General features: G+C 40.3%; 2 protein-coding genes across 3 annotated transcripts; one reads left to right on the forward strand and one right to left on the reverse strand.

Annotated features, from left to right (window-relative positions):
• Positions 1-314: 314 nt before the first annotated feature.
• aurkb (aurora kinase B) lies at positions 315-7277 on the reverse strand. 2 transcript variants are annotated; one of them, XM_083891258.1, is made up of 10 exons: positions 7171-7277; positions 6968-7043; positions 2441-2479; positions 2243-2324; positions 2119-2161; positions 1828-2016; positions 1238-1376; positions 973-1121; positions 695-869; positions 315-566 (listed from the first exon to the last, which is right to left on the reverse strand). In XM_083891258.1, exons 1-10 carry the CDS (start codon positions 7269-7271, stop codon positions 393-395), a joined length of 1167 nt encoding a protein of 388 aa, XP_083747384.1. In that variant the 5' UTR covers positions 7272-7277; the 3' UTR covers positions 315-392. The 2 variants fall into 2 exon arrangements, with proteins under 2 accessions (XP_083747384.1, XP_083747383.1); XM_083891257.1 differs by lacking the exons at positions 315-566; positions 695-869; positions 973-1121; ... (3 more) ...; positions 2243-2324; positions 2441-2479 and adding an exon at positions 4209-6311.
• A 310-nt stretch (positions 7278-7587) lies between these two features.
• Positions 7588-11285, forward strand: cops6 (COP9 signalosome subunit 6). Its single transcript, XM_083891642.1, has 10 exons — positions 7588-7636; positions 8466-8587; positions 8673-8804; positions 8928-9016; positions 9187-9249; positions 9342-9389; positions 9500-9614; positions 9708-9800; positions 10298-10398; positions 10885-11285. Exons 1-10 carry the CDS (start codon positions 7590-7592, stop codon positions 11023-11025), a joined length of 951 nt encoding a protein of 316 aa, XP_083747768.1. The 5' UTR covers positions 7588-7589; the 3' UTR covers positions 11026-11285.
• The last annotated feature ends 5963 nt before the right edge of the window (positions 11286-17248 follow it).

Genomic DNA, 17248 nt, shown 5'->3' on the forward strand with positions numbered 1-17248 from the left:
AATAGGAAATAGACTTTCAACCACACCCCTCAAAACCAAAAACATCACTGTTACTATTTGAGAATATATTCAACTTGAGGCAGTCTAATGATACTTAGATTTGGAGCACCATCAGATACAGAATAACAAAACAGACAGTTTACCATCTTTAAAAGTCAGAGAAGAAATAACAATAAAATGACAAACAATTCTAAGCAAAGTACTCGACATTGAAAATAACGCCACACTGTACAACATAAAAAGAGTGGGTACACATGGATACCTAAAATTGTGCCAGTATAATGGAGGTGCAAACCACGTGGCAGTGAAGCAAAATCATGCTGGCCCAGTGTCTCTTGTGGAGAATATAAAAGACCCATTACGAGGGAGGTAAAAGGGCTAAACGGGTGGTTTCAGTGTTTCTTGGTAGGGTAGCTTGGGGGTAGGAGTCGGTGAGAGTTAGCACGCACCCACGGATGGTCCATGACACTCTGTAATGAGAGGCGATCGATGGGGTTGTGGCGGAGCAGCTTGGTGATCAGGTCCCGAGCACCATCTGAGACGATCTTTGGGAACTTCAAATCCACCTGTAAATGGAAAGATGACATTTATTGAATTAAACATATTTAACACTAAAATAAAGTACACTTAAAGTACATTTTTTCTAGATTCTACTTTGGAAATGCTCACAAACCAAAGGGGAAAAAAAACAAACCTTCATGATTCTTTTGTATGTATCAGAATGGCTGGCAGTTTCAAACGGTGGGTTGCCAACTAGGCATTCATAGCAGAGGACCCCAATGCACCACAGGTCCACCTTCTCACTGTGGGTATGCCCCTCAATCATCTCTGGAGGGAGGTAGTCCAGTGTCCCGCACATGGTGCGACGTCTAAGAAGATTTAAAACAAAGTGGGTAAAGACACAGTGATGAACAGACTTACAGGATATTGCAGATTTGTACAGACGACGGAGCAGTGACAATGGTTTCTCACCTTAAAGAAGGTGCATGAACAGACCAACCAAAGTCAGCAATTTTTAGCTCTCCACGATAGCCAAGAAGCAGATTCTCTGGCTTGATGTCACGATGAATCACTTTTCTCTCATGGCAGTACAACAGAGCATCAGATATCTCCTCCATGTACTGCAAATTAAGTTTAAAAAGGACTTAGCACAGAGTTATAACGGAAAAATGCAATACAATACAAGCCAATACAAGCCACGTGTTGACTTGTTTAACACATTAGTTTGAACTCTTACTGTGGCAGTACGTTGGTCATCAAATCGTCCACATCGCTGTAGCTCTTTGTACATTTCCCCACGGGGAGCATATTCAAGTACTAGGAACACTCTCTTGCGGTCATGGAAATAATTGTAGAAGCACAGGATGTTGGGATGTCTGAAAAGAAAAGTGATTTAATTTTAAATTGGCCAGTTGTCGACAGCATTTCCAGTCAAAGTGTGTTCATAGAACAACTTTAAAATCCCAATAACAGTAGTTTTATTTTTAAATTCAACCGTTTTATTATATCTGTGAAAATGGAAAACATTAGTATTATAATCCAGCTATGTTACAAAGTTTCAGTGACTGTTTCAATTTGTAATTTGCAGTTAACTTAATTAAACAGCTATAAGCAGCTGATGACCGAATGCAACTATTAAGATATACATTATTTTAAATTTAAGTAAGACTTTATTTCCAAGGTTTCATTTGTGATCATTATTATAGTAATTTGACTGTGTGCTTTATGAAACTGTTCAAGATTGTGAACATGAGTGACTTACAAATAGAATCTATGTGACAAGCAGCTGAACACAACACACAAGAGATGATAACAATTTAAACTCACTTGAGATGTGCCTGAATCTCAATCTCCCTCCTGAGCTGATGCTCCACACCTTCCTTTTCCATCTGTGACTTGAATAACACCTTCAGTGCAACGATGGTCTGTAGCTTTTTTACTTTTGCAAGGTAGACATTACCAAACTTGCCCTTCCCCAGTGGTCGACCGATGTCAAAGTCATCAATGGTGATTTTCCTGAAGAAAGAGCAAAGACAAACATTCTCCTGTTTAACAGTGAACTAACATGGCATGCAAAAAAAAAAAAGATCTCAAGACGCAACTTGCTATTACACCTACTTTGGTAAGCTTGAGTATGAAGGAACACCTTCTCTCCATGGGCCTAAAAAAATGGAAATACAGTGAGAACAGGGAGACTTCATAGGGCTTGAATGTCATTTGTATGCTAGCAGAAAGTGGTTACCTGTGACAGAACTTTTGTCCATTTCTCCTCTTGGCTTCACCAGAACACGCTGTGGTCCTCCCAACAAACTTGGGGTTGCAAACTGTTAGTGAGAAGCAAAAAACACAAATATGCAGCTCTTAAGTGGTTTACTGACACAAATGAATCAATAAAACAGCCAATGATAGCGAAACATGTTCAACAACTTCAGACACTTACCGGTCTTTGGAAAACCCGAGGCTCAAAATTTTCCTTATTCTGTAGAGAAATAAAAGCACATAGGTCACGTCTGGTTTAAGGTTAATTTCAGCGACTGCGACTCTCGTCACTCAGCCTTACATTAGTTGTGTTATTTGTTTTGTACCACACTCAGGAGTAATTGCCCAGTGTGGGAACTGATAGAGTTCCTCTATCTATCCATCTTTCTATCAATGATGTTGACGAAAACACAGTAGGTGCTCCAGTGAGTTCTCGTTGGTGTTTTACAGCAGGTGGCGTTAGTACTGAAACTACTGTTTCATTCCTGCCTCCTTCTACTCCTGGCTGTACACACCTTGAAAAAACTCTAGATGGCACACTTTCTCAACGTTTTAATATGTTACTGTTTATTTGCTCTATAGAACAAAGAAATCATTAAAACTGAATAATGTTGGCTTGTAGACAAAACAAGACATTTGAGAACATAATTTACATGTTTGGAAAAAAGCTATAAACATTTTGCGGACCAAACAAGTAATTGAGAAAATAATCGACAAATTAATCAATTATAAAAATAATGGTACGTTGCAGGCCACAAAACCTTTATGTGCAATAGTCGACACAACGAGCCTTATCACCACCGCAGTCACAAAATAGTAAACCACAACAGTATTTTCTTTTATCAAAAAGTCGTTCTCAAATACAGCAAATCACTGTAAATGGAAGCCAAACCAAATGACAGTGAAATCGCCTTTGTGGCACAACGTGAAATCCCTCGCGGCGCCAGTACCACTCATTTCACAAGACATGTTCGAATTTACGTCCAATGAAAGTTACATGGCGTTAAAATTCAAATGTGAAATGTTCCCCTTTAACCTATTTGGTCGTGTACGCACATTAAATCATGTTTGTTGCCGTCTTAACTCAAGTTAACAACAATACAACGGTGTGCTACCTGTTAGCTATCTCGGTGAAGCTAGGACATGTAGCAGACTATCCCAACGTTAGCCACGAAAGCAACAATTGAGAGGAGCAGTTTTGTGTTGTCTATTGTCACCCACTTCACCATTGCTAACAAACAAAAACACATTCAATACTGTATTACCTGCATCGTTATGAAGATATTTAGCGTTAAATTTCCAAACGCGTAGAGTGCAGCCTTTACCAGCCTTGTTCCACTTCCTCAGCCGCCAACGTTTTCAAAATGCCACCCTCGACGAATGTAATTGGTCGGCTTGCTTCGCACAGAAGGCTCCCATTGGCCAGAGCAGCTGCAAGACGACGCGCGTTATTGGTCAATACCGACGTCACTCAGACATGGACCCGCCTTTTTTTCTTGTTTTCTTTTTCGTCAATTTATTGAATGTTTACGTTAGCTGTGGCTTCGCCAAGTTTTTATTTTTTATTTTTAATAAAACTGAATTAATGTTTATGTTCCTGATGTCGTCACTCTTGTGAGATTTCTTTTCCTATAGATATATAGACAGACAGACAGACAGACAGACAGATAGATAGACAGATAGATAGATAGATAGATAGATAGATAGATAGATAGATAGATAGATAGATAGATAGATAGATAGATAGATAGATAGATAGATAGATAGATAGATAGATAGATAGAGACTAAAGTCAGTCAGTTTGGTTGAAAAAAAAGATTTTTAATGATGTTTAGTATATTATGCAATCCATTTGAATTACAATATACAAGAGGAATAATACAACCTTCTTTGTTTGTTGAAAATATATTTATTTAAAACAGTTTCTTCTTTAAAAATTCTACCTTCTTCATATCTTGCCTTGGGGATGTACAGCGATGACTTCCTTTCCTTTATTCTTCATACAATCAACAGATATCTACAATTTACATTTCTCATTTAATTATTTCTAAATAGCATGTAAAGCATACTGTTTTTTTTCTGTATCACCAAAACCAAACACCTGCTTGTGACAATTTAACTGTTTTTCTTAACATACATAAGAGAACAGGAAACAGCTGCATCATTGCCAGCAGTTAGTTTCAAACCTATACCTTTGTAGCCGACACCTGCTTTTGTATTTACAGTGTGGCAATGACAGTTCAATATTGTGTTGATGTGACTGAGTTTAAAAGGGTATGCAAAAAAAGAAGAAAAAAAAAAAAACTTAAACCTTAAAACTTCCATATCAGTTTACAAGTTCTTGGCTTTTTCATATGAGCAATTTGTTTAAAAGTAATCAAAAGACACTGGGCAACAACACTGACAATATCACTGACATCATGTTTTTGTTATAAATAAAAACAAAAAACGTTTTTAAAAGAGCCTGATTTAAGTTCATAATGTCTCATAATTGATAATTATTTGATGCAGTTGGGGAGAGAGACAGACAGGCCTGTAAAGTCCAAATCCCAATAAAGTTCTGAAATTGCTGTGTGAAAATCTTAGTTGGCAATGACAGAAAGCAGTCAGCAAACACAGCACATTGCAGTTTGCCGTGTATGGGTCAGTGTAGCTTTACACCAGTCAGGTGCTGACCAATGTCCACTACAATAAGCACCTTAAATTGGAATGTGAGCACCAGAACAGGGTTACGGATCACTCGAAGCAGATGGCCTTGTTTTACATCATGTGGGCATTCAGATGTGTTTAACGCATCTATCTGCAGAAAATATGGTAGCAGGATGCACTATAGGAGGAAAACAAGCATACCTTGTAAGCCAATGCTGGATAGGTAAACTTATTTGTATGAAACAATAAAAAAAACTAATTATTAAAACAGTAATGATGTGTAAAATTACAGGCTTGTGAGAGTGAGAATCTCTTTTCAGTCTAACCGTAGCTACATATTTTTTCTACAGTAGTGGAGTTGTCATTCAGTCTGCATTAATCTGAACAGAGCAGTTGGTGAAAACTAGAACGCAGGATGGTAACAGGACAGCCAGTGAGCGACGCAGACTAGGAATGGGATCCAGTGTCTCATTGTCATCGTCGCCGTTATCTCCTGCTTCAGCAGCTTCCTCACCATTCTGCTCCTCTTCAGCATCACCCTCCCCTTCCACTACTGGAGGACACTGACGAGGCTGGAAGACCACGTCCAAAAACTCTAACTGACGGAGTCCACGGAGAAGCCGGCAGCTTCGGACAATCTGCATCTCGCTGAGGGTGCAGGCCCACAGGCACAGTTGCTTCAGGTCCTTCAGACGGCTGGCACAAAGTAAACCTGGCCCCACCTCTTTACCACCCAGGCTCAGTTCCTCCAGTCCAAGCCAACCTGCCCCCAGACCCAGGGAGGCCATCTGTAACTGGTAGCCCTGCCGGCCAGTGATGCCTATTTCCAAAAACTTAAGCTTGGAAAGCCCTTCCACACCACCGACACCCTCTTTGGCAGCACAGCTCCTGAGCCCATTGGCTGTCACACGAAAGGTGTCACGCAGCTCTAGTCGACTGAGTCTCTCCCATGATGTCAGACTCTGCAGGTGCTGGTCCGTGAAAGAGGGCACATTGTTAAGCACTAAGGTCTGAATAGGAATTCCTGATGGAGAGCTAAGCTGTTTTCTTTTCTGACCCCGCCCTTGATGTTGAGCACCAACACTAGATGTGGCTTCTGCTCTTTCTTGAGCAGGTGAAGTGGGCAGTGTTTGGTTGAAAAAGCCACGTGGAAGCTCACAACCACACAGTTCCAACACCTGCAAAGATGAAGGTAGGAGCTGGGAACTGGACAGAGTTCTCAGGTCTGTGTGCAGAAGATAGAGCTTACTCAAGCGAGGGCACTTTGTGGACAAAGCTTTCAGCCAAGACTCAGAGAGAAAGGTGCCACCTCGGGCAGAGAGCAGCAAACCACGCAAACGTAGGCACCTGAGTCCACATCCCAGGTACTGACGCAGCAGGACCCAAAGTATGCGGGATGTCACCTTGCACACAGTAGAAGGTCCGTGAATGTGTGCGTGTGTTGGGAGTGGATGAAAGGAGGCAAAACAAAGAGTTTCTGTCAATAACTTCACAGACACACAAAACCCATATACAACAGTGTTTACTTCAAAGAACTCATGGCAAAATCAGTTCTCAAAAATTATGAATAAAAGTACCCTTCAAATTAAAACATTAACTATTTAAAAGAAAAAATAGATATGAATAGAAAAATAGATAATGGTGGATTTCCCCAACAGTACTTATTTACATGCTGCAGTACACAGTGTACTGTATTTATGTGTTAAAATGTTGACCATTTTAGATCAACAAGATCAACTGGAAACTAGTACAATAGCTGGATAATTTGATTGAGCACTGCTTTCGTAAGACGTATGTAATCTCCTAGTCAATAAAGGTGATCAAAACAAAATGTGAATTTGTAGACTGGTCGATGTTAGAGTCAAACTTTAACTTATTACTTCAAGACTCCTGGTTTTGCTTTTTTATGTTGTCAGATAATCTTTATTTCATGTATAAAAGTATATTTTGAAGTAATGTATTTACTGTGGACGTGTTGTGTAATTTGGAGAACACCGGTACACTAGGTAAAGATACATTAATTACAAAAATGGACAAAGGCACGCTGTCAGTAACTTACTCCTTTCCATGCGGTCAGATCGACAAACCTCCACAATCTCTGATCTTTAACAAGGCGTTTCCACCTCTTACATACTCTGAAAAACACCGTGAAATGAATCAGACAACTTAATCGTGTGACTTGTCAGAACAAAGGCAAATGTGGCAGATTTCTGTTTCACAGGGCGATTAACAGTGACAGCAAAAGTTGGATTACTCTCTTACCTTCCAGCTCTGACGAGCTCGCGTACGCTCAGAAACGAGAGCACGTCGATTAAAATGTTTTCAGGAAAATAGTCCAAATCGCAGGCTTTAAATTCTTCCATTTTGTAAACAAAACTCTTCAAACCTTCGACACGGACCGATATCCGGACGTACAGGAGTTGCGCCCAAGCCAGCGATCCCCCGGAAACAGATGCACATTGACTGTAGGACCTAGCGTTAATATTACGGTTCACTCAAAAACGCTTCTCTATTAACAACGTGACGTGTCTTGAAAAAAAAACAGTAATTAATTATGGGGAGCACTCGACAAAAACAGTAAGTATGTGATAACGGTTATTTTAAAACATCCTTATGTGGCGACGTTGCCGCCGTAACGTTAGGTCAACAGTCCACTGCGCCTGCGCGGTTTACCGGACAAGATGGCGACCAGCAATGGTGGAGGAATGGAAGTGGATGGGGCAGGCGAGTATTTCATACGTATTTCACTGATTCTGCCGGCTATTCACACCATCCTGTGTGCAGCCCGTGTCATGTATAATATATTCGTCTAATCAGTGGCGGTTAGAGACGATTTATGTTAGGTGGCAGGTCGCGGGCGGGCGAATACAGGCGGATTAACGTAAAGTACATCTCATGTGAAAGGTGTCAACAAATCAATCACTTTGAATGTTTCATCACGTTTCCTCTCATCTCCACTTGAGCGTGTAGGTTTAATGAAACACTTCTTACAGCCTGGCTATAGAACAACACCCCGGTGTCAAAGTTAGGCTGGCTTAAGACGCCTCATGTCTATGAGATACAATATTATACCAGCCTATCTGCATTATGTAGTGTTCAAATATCCCCAGACACGTTTTAAGACATTTAAATAAATCGGCTTTGATCAATACGGTTGGGAAGGTTCACAAAAAAACCGACAGATATAAATATACATTTTTAGCACCTTTAAAAAGTCCACAATCTGCTTAAATAGTGTTTGAATGAAGTTAAGACACTGCTCAAACCATTACAGCTAAAGGAAGTTGGAAGACGCAGTTTCCCACAAGTCAAAACACTAGTGGTGATTTGTTTCTGAATCACCAACCAAACTACTAACTATGTCTTGATTGGACCGTCTGTCTGAAATTGTATTCAAACTCTTATCTAATTTTTGATCTAAGCTAAGTTGAGTTGCTGGGGCCAGCTGTTTTATGGCATCTTAATCTTTAAAATGAATATTGTATTATAATATTTGCTATAGAGTAAAAAGAAAACAAACAATCCTTGCTTGTGTGTGTGACTCTGATTGTAGCCAGCCCCAGTGTTATGGCCTCAGGAGTCACTGGGAGCGTTTCCGTGGCCTTACATCCTCTGGTTATTCTCAACATATCCGACCACTGGATACGTATCCGCTCACAGGAGGGACGGCCGATGCAGGGTACGTCTGCGTTCTACTCATCTTAATATTGTGTTGTGATTGAGAGTATTAAAATAAGATAGTTGTTGTTTTCTCTCCTGTTTAGTGATTGGAGCCCTGATTGGGAAACAGGAGGGTAGAAACATTGAGGTGATGAATTCTTTTGAGTTGCTATCTCACACCATAGACGAACGGGTGTTAATTGACAAGGAGTATTACTACACCAAGGAAGAACAATGTAAGTGGTAAAATGTATGATAAATTGTTTTTCTGAAATGCAGTGCAGCCAGTTTTTTTTTCATCCTTCCAAGAGAGCAGATGTCTATATAATGCCTCTGTAACCTCTCATCATCTTTCTCAGTCAAACAGGTTTTCAAAGAGATGGAGTTCTTGGGTTGGTACACCACAGGCGGTCCACCTGACCAATCAGATATCCACATTCATAAGCAGGTAAATGTACAGTAAATCTAAATGTCCTCACCTCCTTGGATATTGTCACATACTGGCATAAGACTGCTGTGCACAACCAGTCTGAAACCTAAATAAAGAGACAGACATGTTTATCAACTTTAAATTTGCATTGTACCTGTTTTTACTTTTGTTTCCCCTTCCTCCCCCAGGTGTGTGAGATCATCGAGAGTCCTCTCTTCCTCAAACTCAATCCAATGACCAAACACACAGATGTGAGTCGCTCTAAATTTTCATGATAGTTACACATTTAAACACAACTGCTCTAGTCTAAACCTATTTTGTGTGTGTGTGGGTTTTTTTTCAGCTTCCTGTTAGTGTTTATGAGTCTGTGATTGACATCATCAATGGCGAGGTACTGTTCATGTATTCAATCATTTGCATATGTTTTCCTGCGTAGAGCCGATTTCCCCTCAGCAATTATCTTCATCTTGTTTGTTTTCTGTTTTTTTTTTTTGTTCCTAGGCAACCATGTTGTTTGCCGAGCTGACATACACGCTGGCCACAGAGGAAGCGGAGAGAATCGGTGTCGACCACGTAGCTCGAATGACTGCCACTGGCACAGGAGAAAACTCCACAGGTCTGTGATCCTCAGATTCCTCACTATCACCGAACATGAATTCTGTTTAAACAAAGTTTTTTTAACGTTGTCGTTTTTTCTGTCTCGTGTCAGTTGCTGAACACCTCATAGCTCAACACAGTGCGATAAAGATGCTCCACAGCCGGGTGAAGATCATTCTAGAGTACGTCAAAGCGGTGGAAACAGGTGAGAGGAACTCACATGGCTTTTTAATGATGCAGTGAGAGCGAAGAACAAGAATGTGGAATTAAGGGTGGAAAACAGCTGTTTTTAAATTATACGTTCCCCTTACTTGTACGCCATTGAGGGCCCCTCGAATACTCATCCATAATTACAGGTGCCTGTTTGATAGCATCTTGACAGTATCATCTCCCCTCACTGGTTAGTCTATAAAATATGCTATGGCCAATAAGTCACACACCTGTATCTGTTGTTGGGACCGCCTTTAGCTTTGATTATGACATGCATTACCACTAACGGTGCTTTGATAAGTTTATGCAATGTAATTTACATTTTTTGGGCACATGATGTCACAAGATCTGACCAAGTGAAGCTAGCCCAGATCATAACACTGCCCTGCAGGCTTGTACTCTAGTTACTAAGCAAACTATTATGAATATCTGGCTTTGTGTACATTAAACATCTCTCTCTCTTGCATCTGTATCTACATTCACGTACTGCAGGAGAGGTGCCATTCAACCATGAGATCCTTCGAGAAGCAAACGCCCTCTGCCACAGACTTCCGGTCCTCAGCACCATAAAGTTCAAAACTGACTTCTATGATGTAAGCAAGCTTTGTTCACTCCCACCTCACACTGTAATCAATTGATGAAAACCACAATATTTTAAATTGTAGGACAAAATGGAACATCAGTCAGTCCAAAAAAAAAGTCCTAAACCAACAAGGCAGTGGTCCATCTAAATCCAAATTGCAAAAGCGACAAGACAATATTATAGGAGGAAATTTGGGGTTGAAATTGATGTTTGAATAAAGTATTTATCTTTTCTATTGATAGGCCGTGACAAAAAGGCAAGTCTTAAAATAATTTATAGTTGTAGCAGACCAGTTTGTTCCAGATTTGTGGATCATAGAAAATAAAACCCTGTGCTTCCATGTTTTGTTTTAACCCTGTGAACAGAAAGAAACTGATTCCAGACAAAAAAAATAGTATACTTTATGAAATAAATCATCTCTGTTGTCGTCGACTATAAAAGTGTGATTGCTAAACAGATGCTTTCTTTAACTATGCCTCTGGTTTCTCCTCTGCAGCAATGTAATGACGTGGGCCTCATGGCCTACTTAGGAACTATCACCAAGACGTGCAACAGTATGAACCAGTTCATCAACAAGTTCAACGTCCTGTACGACAGACAGGGCATCGGCCGGAGGATGAGAGGACTCTTCTTTTGAGCTGGCGGTCAGCTGAGCCAGAGACAAACAAGCACTGCAGTTTCTTTTTCTCTCGGTTTGGTCTTTTGTTTTTTTTTTGGTTTGTTTTGTATTTTGGTTAGCTGAGACAACATTCTATCAACAGTAGCTTTTCAAACCCAGTGTTCACTTTGAACCTCCCCTTTGTGCATCAACGAGCACTTGATTTACACCAGTCAGTAAGAGATATGTACAAAATTACTCGACAGAAAGGAATCCACTGCACATCATCGTTATTATTATTTTACCCTGTTTGTTTTATCGTTTCATGTTTCTGTATGTAATAAATGATCTGCTGATTTTCTTCATGGGACTTCCAAGTGATTCTTCTTCCTCCACTTTTAAATGAATGCATCAGCAATGACTTTACAATAACGGCACAGGGATGCTTCCGCTAGGTTAAAAAGTCAGAACTGCACTTTTCAAACAAGCCTATGAAAGTCAGCTATGTGGAGCTTAAGGTTTATTGTCAGGTGTGTTTTTAGTTAAATCATCTTTTGAAGGCTGTTCCTGCTGTTCCGTTGCCCTGGGCAATGAGGGGTTATAGCTGCAGAGTTGGAGGTCTAACTTGAGTCAGCATTTATGTTAACTAGACAACAATCCTCTGCTTTATTAGTCTGCGTTATCCTCACATGTGGCAACACCCTCTTTTTTTGTATTTTTTACACCGTTGTGGAAGTATAATCAAAGTCCAAATACAAATCATTTCAGTTTTGTCACATTTTATTAGTAATTACTCAAAAACATTTGCATTACATGCTTGTGTTGACTCTTTTTTTACATGTTGACAGTGATGTTGAATACAGTACGTCAGGGATTTAATTCACCGTTGCAGCTTATCAATGCTTTTACAGGCTGTTTTCAGCAAAAAATGAAAAACCAAGATGTTTCCAATTGAAGTTACCTCTAAGTTTTAAAAGAAACACGTGACACGCCCCACACTTTTTACTGTTTTTACTGACTGGCCTCCTCAGGCTCTTCAGCAGGATCCTCAGGTACTGGGTACTTGAAGCGGATCGGGTCGTACAGCTCGTCCCTGGGGTCGTACTGCAGCGGGTAATAAAGATAAGGGTAGTGGGCTGGTTTTTTTGCCATGGGTACTGGAGGTTCTGGTTCCAAGGGTTCCTCCTCTTCCTCCTCCTCCACCACAGGGGGTGGTGGGACCACAACCTGTCCTTTGACAGGCTGGGGTGGGTGGTCAATCAGGCAGTCGGGGTCCCAGTAAGGGTCACAGTCGTACTCCATGGCCTTGAAGCTATGGATGGGGAGAGGAGGGTACTTGACGTAAACCGGTGGAGGTGGACCGGACTTCATTGACGGAGGTGGACCGGACTTCATTGATGGAGGTGGGCCGGACTTCATTGACGGAGGTGGACCAGACTTCATTGATGGAGGAGGGCCGGACTTCATTGACGGAGGTGGACCAGACTTCATTGATGGAGGTGGAGGTGGGCCAGACTTCATTGATGGAGGAGGGCCGGACTTCATTGATGGAGGTGGGCCAGACTTCATTGACGGAGGTGGGCCAGATTTCATTGACGGATAGGGATAAGGTTTAGGCAGTGCAGCATTATGCGGGGTGCAGTGGGGGTTAATGCGGGGGTCGCAGAGCACTGGCACCGCGCCGCTGGGCAGGTAGACGATGTGAGGCTTGCACAGCGGGTCGTGTTTGTTGCACAAGTACATCACATCAGCCTGGGAAATAGATGGCGCAGCAGGGGGAGGAGGAGGAGGGGTTTCCTTTGGGACCCCTTTCACTGGAGAAGGGATGGGTTTGCAATTCTCGTCTTTAGCCGGGTCACACGTGACCATTGGCAATCCCAGTTTGTTCTGATAATAGGCGGCGTTGGGGCCGTAGGCGTTTTCCAGTTGCCTCATCTGCTGGTAGAGCATCCGCAGTTTGTCAATCTCGTAGATCTGAACGGTGGAACAAACAGAGGACAGATGTGACTGAAGGGAAAACAAGTGGATTCAGTTTGTAGTGTGTACAATCATTCTTCTTTGCCAACAAGGATTAAAGTCTGTACTAAGAACTGTATTATTTACATATTTTCAGTAGGCAGGGAATGACCTTGATGTATACACTACAGTAAAATATCTTATCACTGATAAACGTAGTGATGACGAAGATATGTACAGACTGTTACAAGTTAGTGCATCCAAGGTTTATTAAGAGACATCTCTCTATATCACACATTTGTTTCAAAAAACATCTACACATTTTGATGAATCTTGTTCCTAAACATGATGCATGGTTTTTGGTCGCGTCTAAAATCAGATTCAGATTCAGAAATGTTATTAGTCGCAGCAGATCTCTCACTTTATAAATACTGTATTATCATGAATTTCTTTGTGCTTTTGGAATCTTTTATGTATTCCTTTTGTATTTCCTGTGCATTGTTTCTCATTTTTTATTTATATATACAGTAAGTCCATAATAATCGAGTTGAATTCTTACCCCCTCAGTGTGTCCAATGCTGCTGTAGTATCTGTAATAAGCCTGGAAGTCTGGGTTTGCTCGGTACCATTTAGGGTCCGCGCTGCGTTTGGGTCTGGAGTGAGTCAAGAAGTCGTTCGCCGTTTCCGGGTCATATTTAAGGTGACTGACAGGAACCATTTCTGTGGGAAAAAAAAAAAAAGTAGTTGATAAATATGTTACTTTTGGGGGGAAAAATTGAATTAAGAAGTGACTGAATTTGTGTGCACTTACCGTCCTGCTTGAGTGAATTCAGTAATGATTTGGCCTCCAACAGATCTGCAAGAAGAGAAAACAAATAATTTGTCAGCTGTTAATGTCCTGAAATAATTGACACATTTGTGTTTAAGCAGGCTTGCAATAAAGAATCGGAAACTGACCTGGGAGCAGTGTCAGGCAGCAGAGAGCGCCCCCCAGCCATAATGTCAAAATCATTTTTGATAAAATACTGCAAGATTAAAGGTGAGAAAAGTCAGCTTCAAATCATGAAGTTTCAATTTCAGTCAAATAAATCAACCAAATTCTAATAAGTTTGAAATAAGAGTTAAAATAAAACTAGACAATTACACACAGGCACATATTTATGTAAGGATTACACACATTTTAATGCAAAGAAACACTGTTAAATTATAAATGATTAGAATTATACTGTATGAATAATCGCAAAGACATTTTAAAAAGGTAAACACCAAAAACTATGAAATACACTGTAAAAACAGCCCTGCTATAAAGGAGCCAAATATTCTTAAATTGGTTAAAAAATAATTGTCGTTTTCAGACAAATAATCTGTCAATGGTGTAAGAAAATGTTGCTTGGCTCAAAATCTTAAAATGAGCTTAAATCAGCTGTAATATTACTTCAAATTTGGAGAAAAAATGGTCAACAACTGGACAGAATTTAATAAAGTTGTATACGTTTATTACAGAAAAGACATTGTGTCATGTACTGTAAGAAATATTTTCTGCAAATTACTGGTAAATAAAGCTTACATTCAGCTTTTTAGGCAACTTTAGGTTTAAAAACAAACAAACAGCAATTTCCCTGATTTTACCTTCTTTCTTTCTTGTATATTATAATACAAAGTAGAGCTATAAGTCTTAAACTCACCTGGCTCAGGAGGCCGTCTTCTCTGCACCCAAGATGTCCAGTAGTGGTTTAAATACACAACTCTGAGTCAGTCTCACTCAAACAGAATCATCTTCCGTCCAATGAGATCTCACTCACGTCCACAGCAGCAAACTCCTGTCTCCACCTCTCTCTCTCTCTCTCTTTCCTTCTCTTTAATACCATTTAATGAGGTGCTTTTGCCGCCAATTAAGATTAAAACAGCCGCTGGACTTGAGCAGTGAAACCGTAAAAAGGGACAGACTTCAAATGGAAATTCCTCATTAAGTCTGCGAGGAAAGCGTCGCCTGCTGGGACGACTGCAACCGTGGAGAAAATGCTGCCGACGTGCACAATATTCCGGGCCAAGAAAATAAAAAATCACGGATGACAACTCGTGGACCCTTTAAATTACCTTTATTATGTCTCGCACAATAAAGGTGCCCTTAGCCCCTAAAGGTGGTTATTATATATATATATATATTTTTTTTACCCAGAGAACATCTGCTTTCTTATGGACTCTGACTTTTCTGTCTTGACACGCTTGTGATCAAAATCGTGCTTGGAAGTCGTCAAACACTCTTTAAGGGTGATGCCATAAAAAATATAGTTTAAAAAAAAAACTACACAGGGATGGGACGATACCGATCTGATATTACAAACTCGAGTATCTACTGATGCCGAGATTAGTCCGTTTATGAACTTACGAAGCTGTTAACAGGAAAAAAAAAAGAAATAAACAGCCCAAACATGACTCAGCTAACATTATTTTGCTGGTTTGCATAGTGAAACAGGCGATATACAGTATATCGTTACTGGATTTTACAATTTTATCGGTCCGATAACCTGACTGATACCGATAATGTCATACTCCTAATAAATTTTCAGAATCTTTATTTATTCCCCTGTTGGCAATTATTTCTCTGCATTTAACCCATCCTTCCTAGAAGGAGCAGTGGGCAGCGACAATGAGCAGCACCCAGGGAGCAATGGAGGTTGGGTAACTTGCTCAGGGTTACCCCAGCCCTTTGGCCTGGTGGGAACTCAAACCGGCAACTCTCCCGTTACAAGCCAAGTTCCCTTTCCACTTGGCCACCCAAAAAAAAAGAATAAAAAAATACTCCTCCAAGTCTGCACAGCATTCTCTTTAACGCCACTTCAATTATTTCAACATATTTATGCAATACAGTTAAAATGGGTAGATTAAATGAGGAGTTATGCTTTCAAGTGTTAACTTTTGAACTACAAAAAAAAGAATTAAAAAAATACTCCTCCAAGTTTGCACAGCATTCTCTTTAACACCACTTCAATTAGCCTTCAACTTAACCAGTTCTTCAGAAATGAGGTTCTGCCTCAATAGAAGGTTTGGTTTTTGAAGAAATCAAACACACATCCTTTGTGAGTCACTCACTCATAGACAATGCATTCTCACTACAAAAACCCTAAAACCAGGTTTTAATGCTGAAAATGCCTGTGAAAGTTATCTGTAGCAAAAACCAAAATGTCCTCACAAAGATAGGTTTGCTTAGCAATTGGTCCACACAGCCTACTAAAGACACACACATCTACATGCCTTTACTGCATTGTGGGGACCAGGTTCAGGACCGGGCATAATGTCCCAACAAGGAAAAATGTCCCGACAAAAGGTGTTTAGCCAAGGGGGTGGTCCACACAAGCATAGAAAGACAAGAGAACACACACACACACACACACACACACACACACACACACACACACACACACATTAATGGCGTCTGGTATCTGCGTTTCTAATAAAGCTCAACACTTTCTCCTTTGCATTTCAGACACAAAATACTAAAGAGACAAATCTTTGGTTTGAAAAAGCGTCTGCACTTCACTTTTGCAGCTTAACGTTTCCTTATTTTACAAGCAACGTGTGTTAAAGGTGGATTTTGAGAGCTACACTTACTCCACAGAGCAGCTCCAGTAACATACCAGAGCTCTGTTTCAGTGAGTAGGTGCAACTTTTAACAAAGTCTAAGACTCGGTGAAACTTGAGATGGGAAAAGGAGTTTTTGGTGGTAAAAGAGAAAAGTTTCACACAGTTTCAACACATTTATGCAATACAGTTAAAATGGGTAGAGTTATGTAATAGGAGTTATGCGTTCAAGTGTTAACTTTTGAACTACAAAGTTAACATACAAAAGAAATGGCACTGAGCTGCCTTGGCGGAGTTCTGCGCTCTCCGAGTGCTTTTCTAGTACTTTTTTTATTACTTGGAAATGTTGGTTTTCATTTCAAAGTAATAATGATAATAAAAAAAGAAAAGAAAAGATTATTGATTGATTATTCTTAAAGAACATGATGGTAAGAACAGGTCTTGGATAGCAACGTATAATCCAGGCACAATAGGGTGTTTAAACTCGATAAGGACACATGAAAACAGTTGAGCAGCACATTCATCATATTCACCGACTGGTTAAACTTATCTTTTTCCCCCCAGTAAATCAACTTTAACCGAGACATTTGTTCACGTATTATACAGTTTTCTGTGCAGACGGGAGACAAAAATCGACCAAATACAGCTTCGTAATGAACCACCAATTTATTATAACTATTGTCACAACACAAGGCTCAACGATACTTTCCCTTGCCCTATTTTA

Source organism: Microchirus variegatus, assembly GCF_963457635.1.
Source record: "Microchirus variegatus genome assembly, chromosome: 6".
NCBI lineage: Eukaryota > Metazoa > Chordata > Actinopteri > Pleuronectiformes > Soleidae > Microchirus > Microchirus variegatus.

What these genes read in the sequence shown, in the direction of transcription:
- aurkb (XM_083891257.1), bottom strand. Translation starts at nt 7,271, where the DNA reads ATGGAAGAATTTAAAGCCTGCGATTTGGACTATTTTCCTGAAAACATT. An exon ending in GAGCTCGTCAGAGCTGGAAG is followed by an intron (nt 7,044 to 7,170) that starts GTAAGAGAGTAA and finishes GGTGTTTTTCAG; the next exon opens with AGTATGTAAGAGGTGGAAAC. An exon ending in ATCTGACCGCATGGAAAGGA is followed by an intron (nt 6,312 to 6,967) that starts GTAAGTTACTGA and finishes ACTGTGTGCAAG; the next exon opens with GTGACATCCCGCATACTTTG.
- cops6 (XM_083891642.1), top strand. Translation starts at nt 7,590, where the DNA reads ATGGCGACCAGCAATGGTGGAGGAATGGAAGTGGATGGGGCAGGCGA. An exon ending in CACAGGAGAAAACTCCACAG is followed by an intron (nt 9,615 to 9,707) that starts GTCTGTGATCCT and finishes GTCTCGTGTCAG; the next exon opens with TTGCTGAACACCTCATAGCT. An exon ending in TCAAAACTGACTTCTATGAT is followed by an intron (nt 10,399 to 10,884) that starts GTAAGCAAGCTT and finishes TCTCCTCTGCAG; the next exon opens with CAATGTAATGACGTGGGCCT.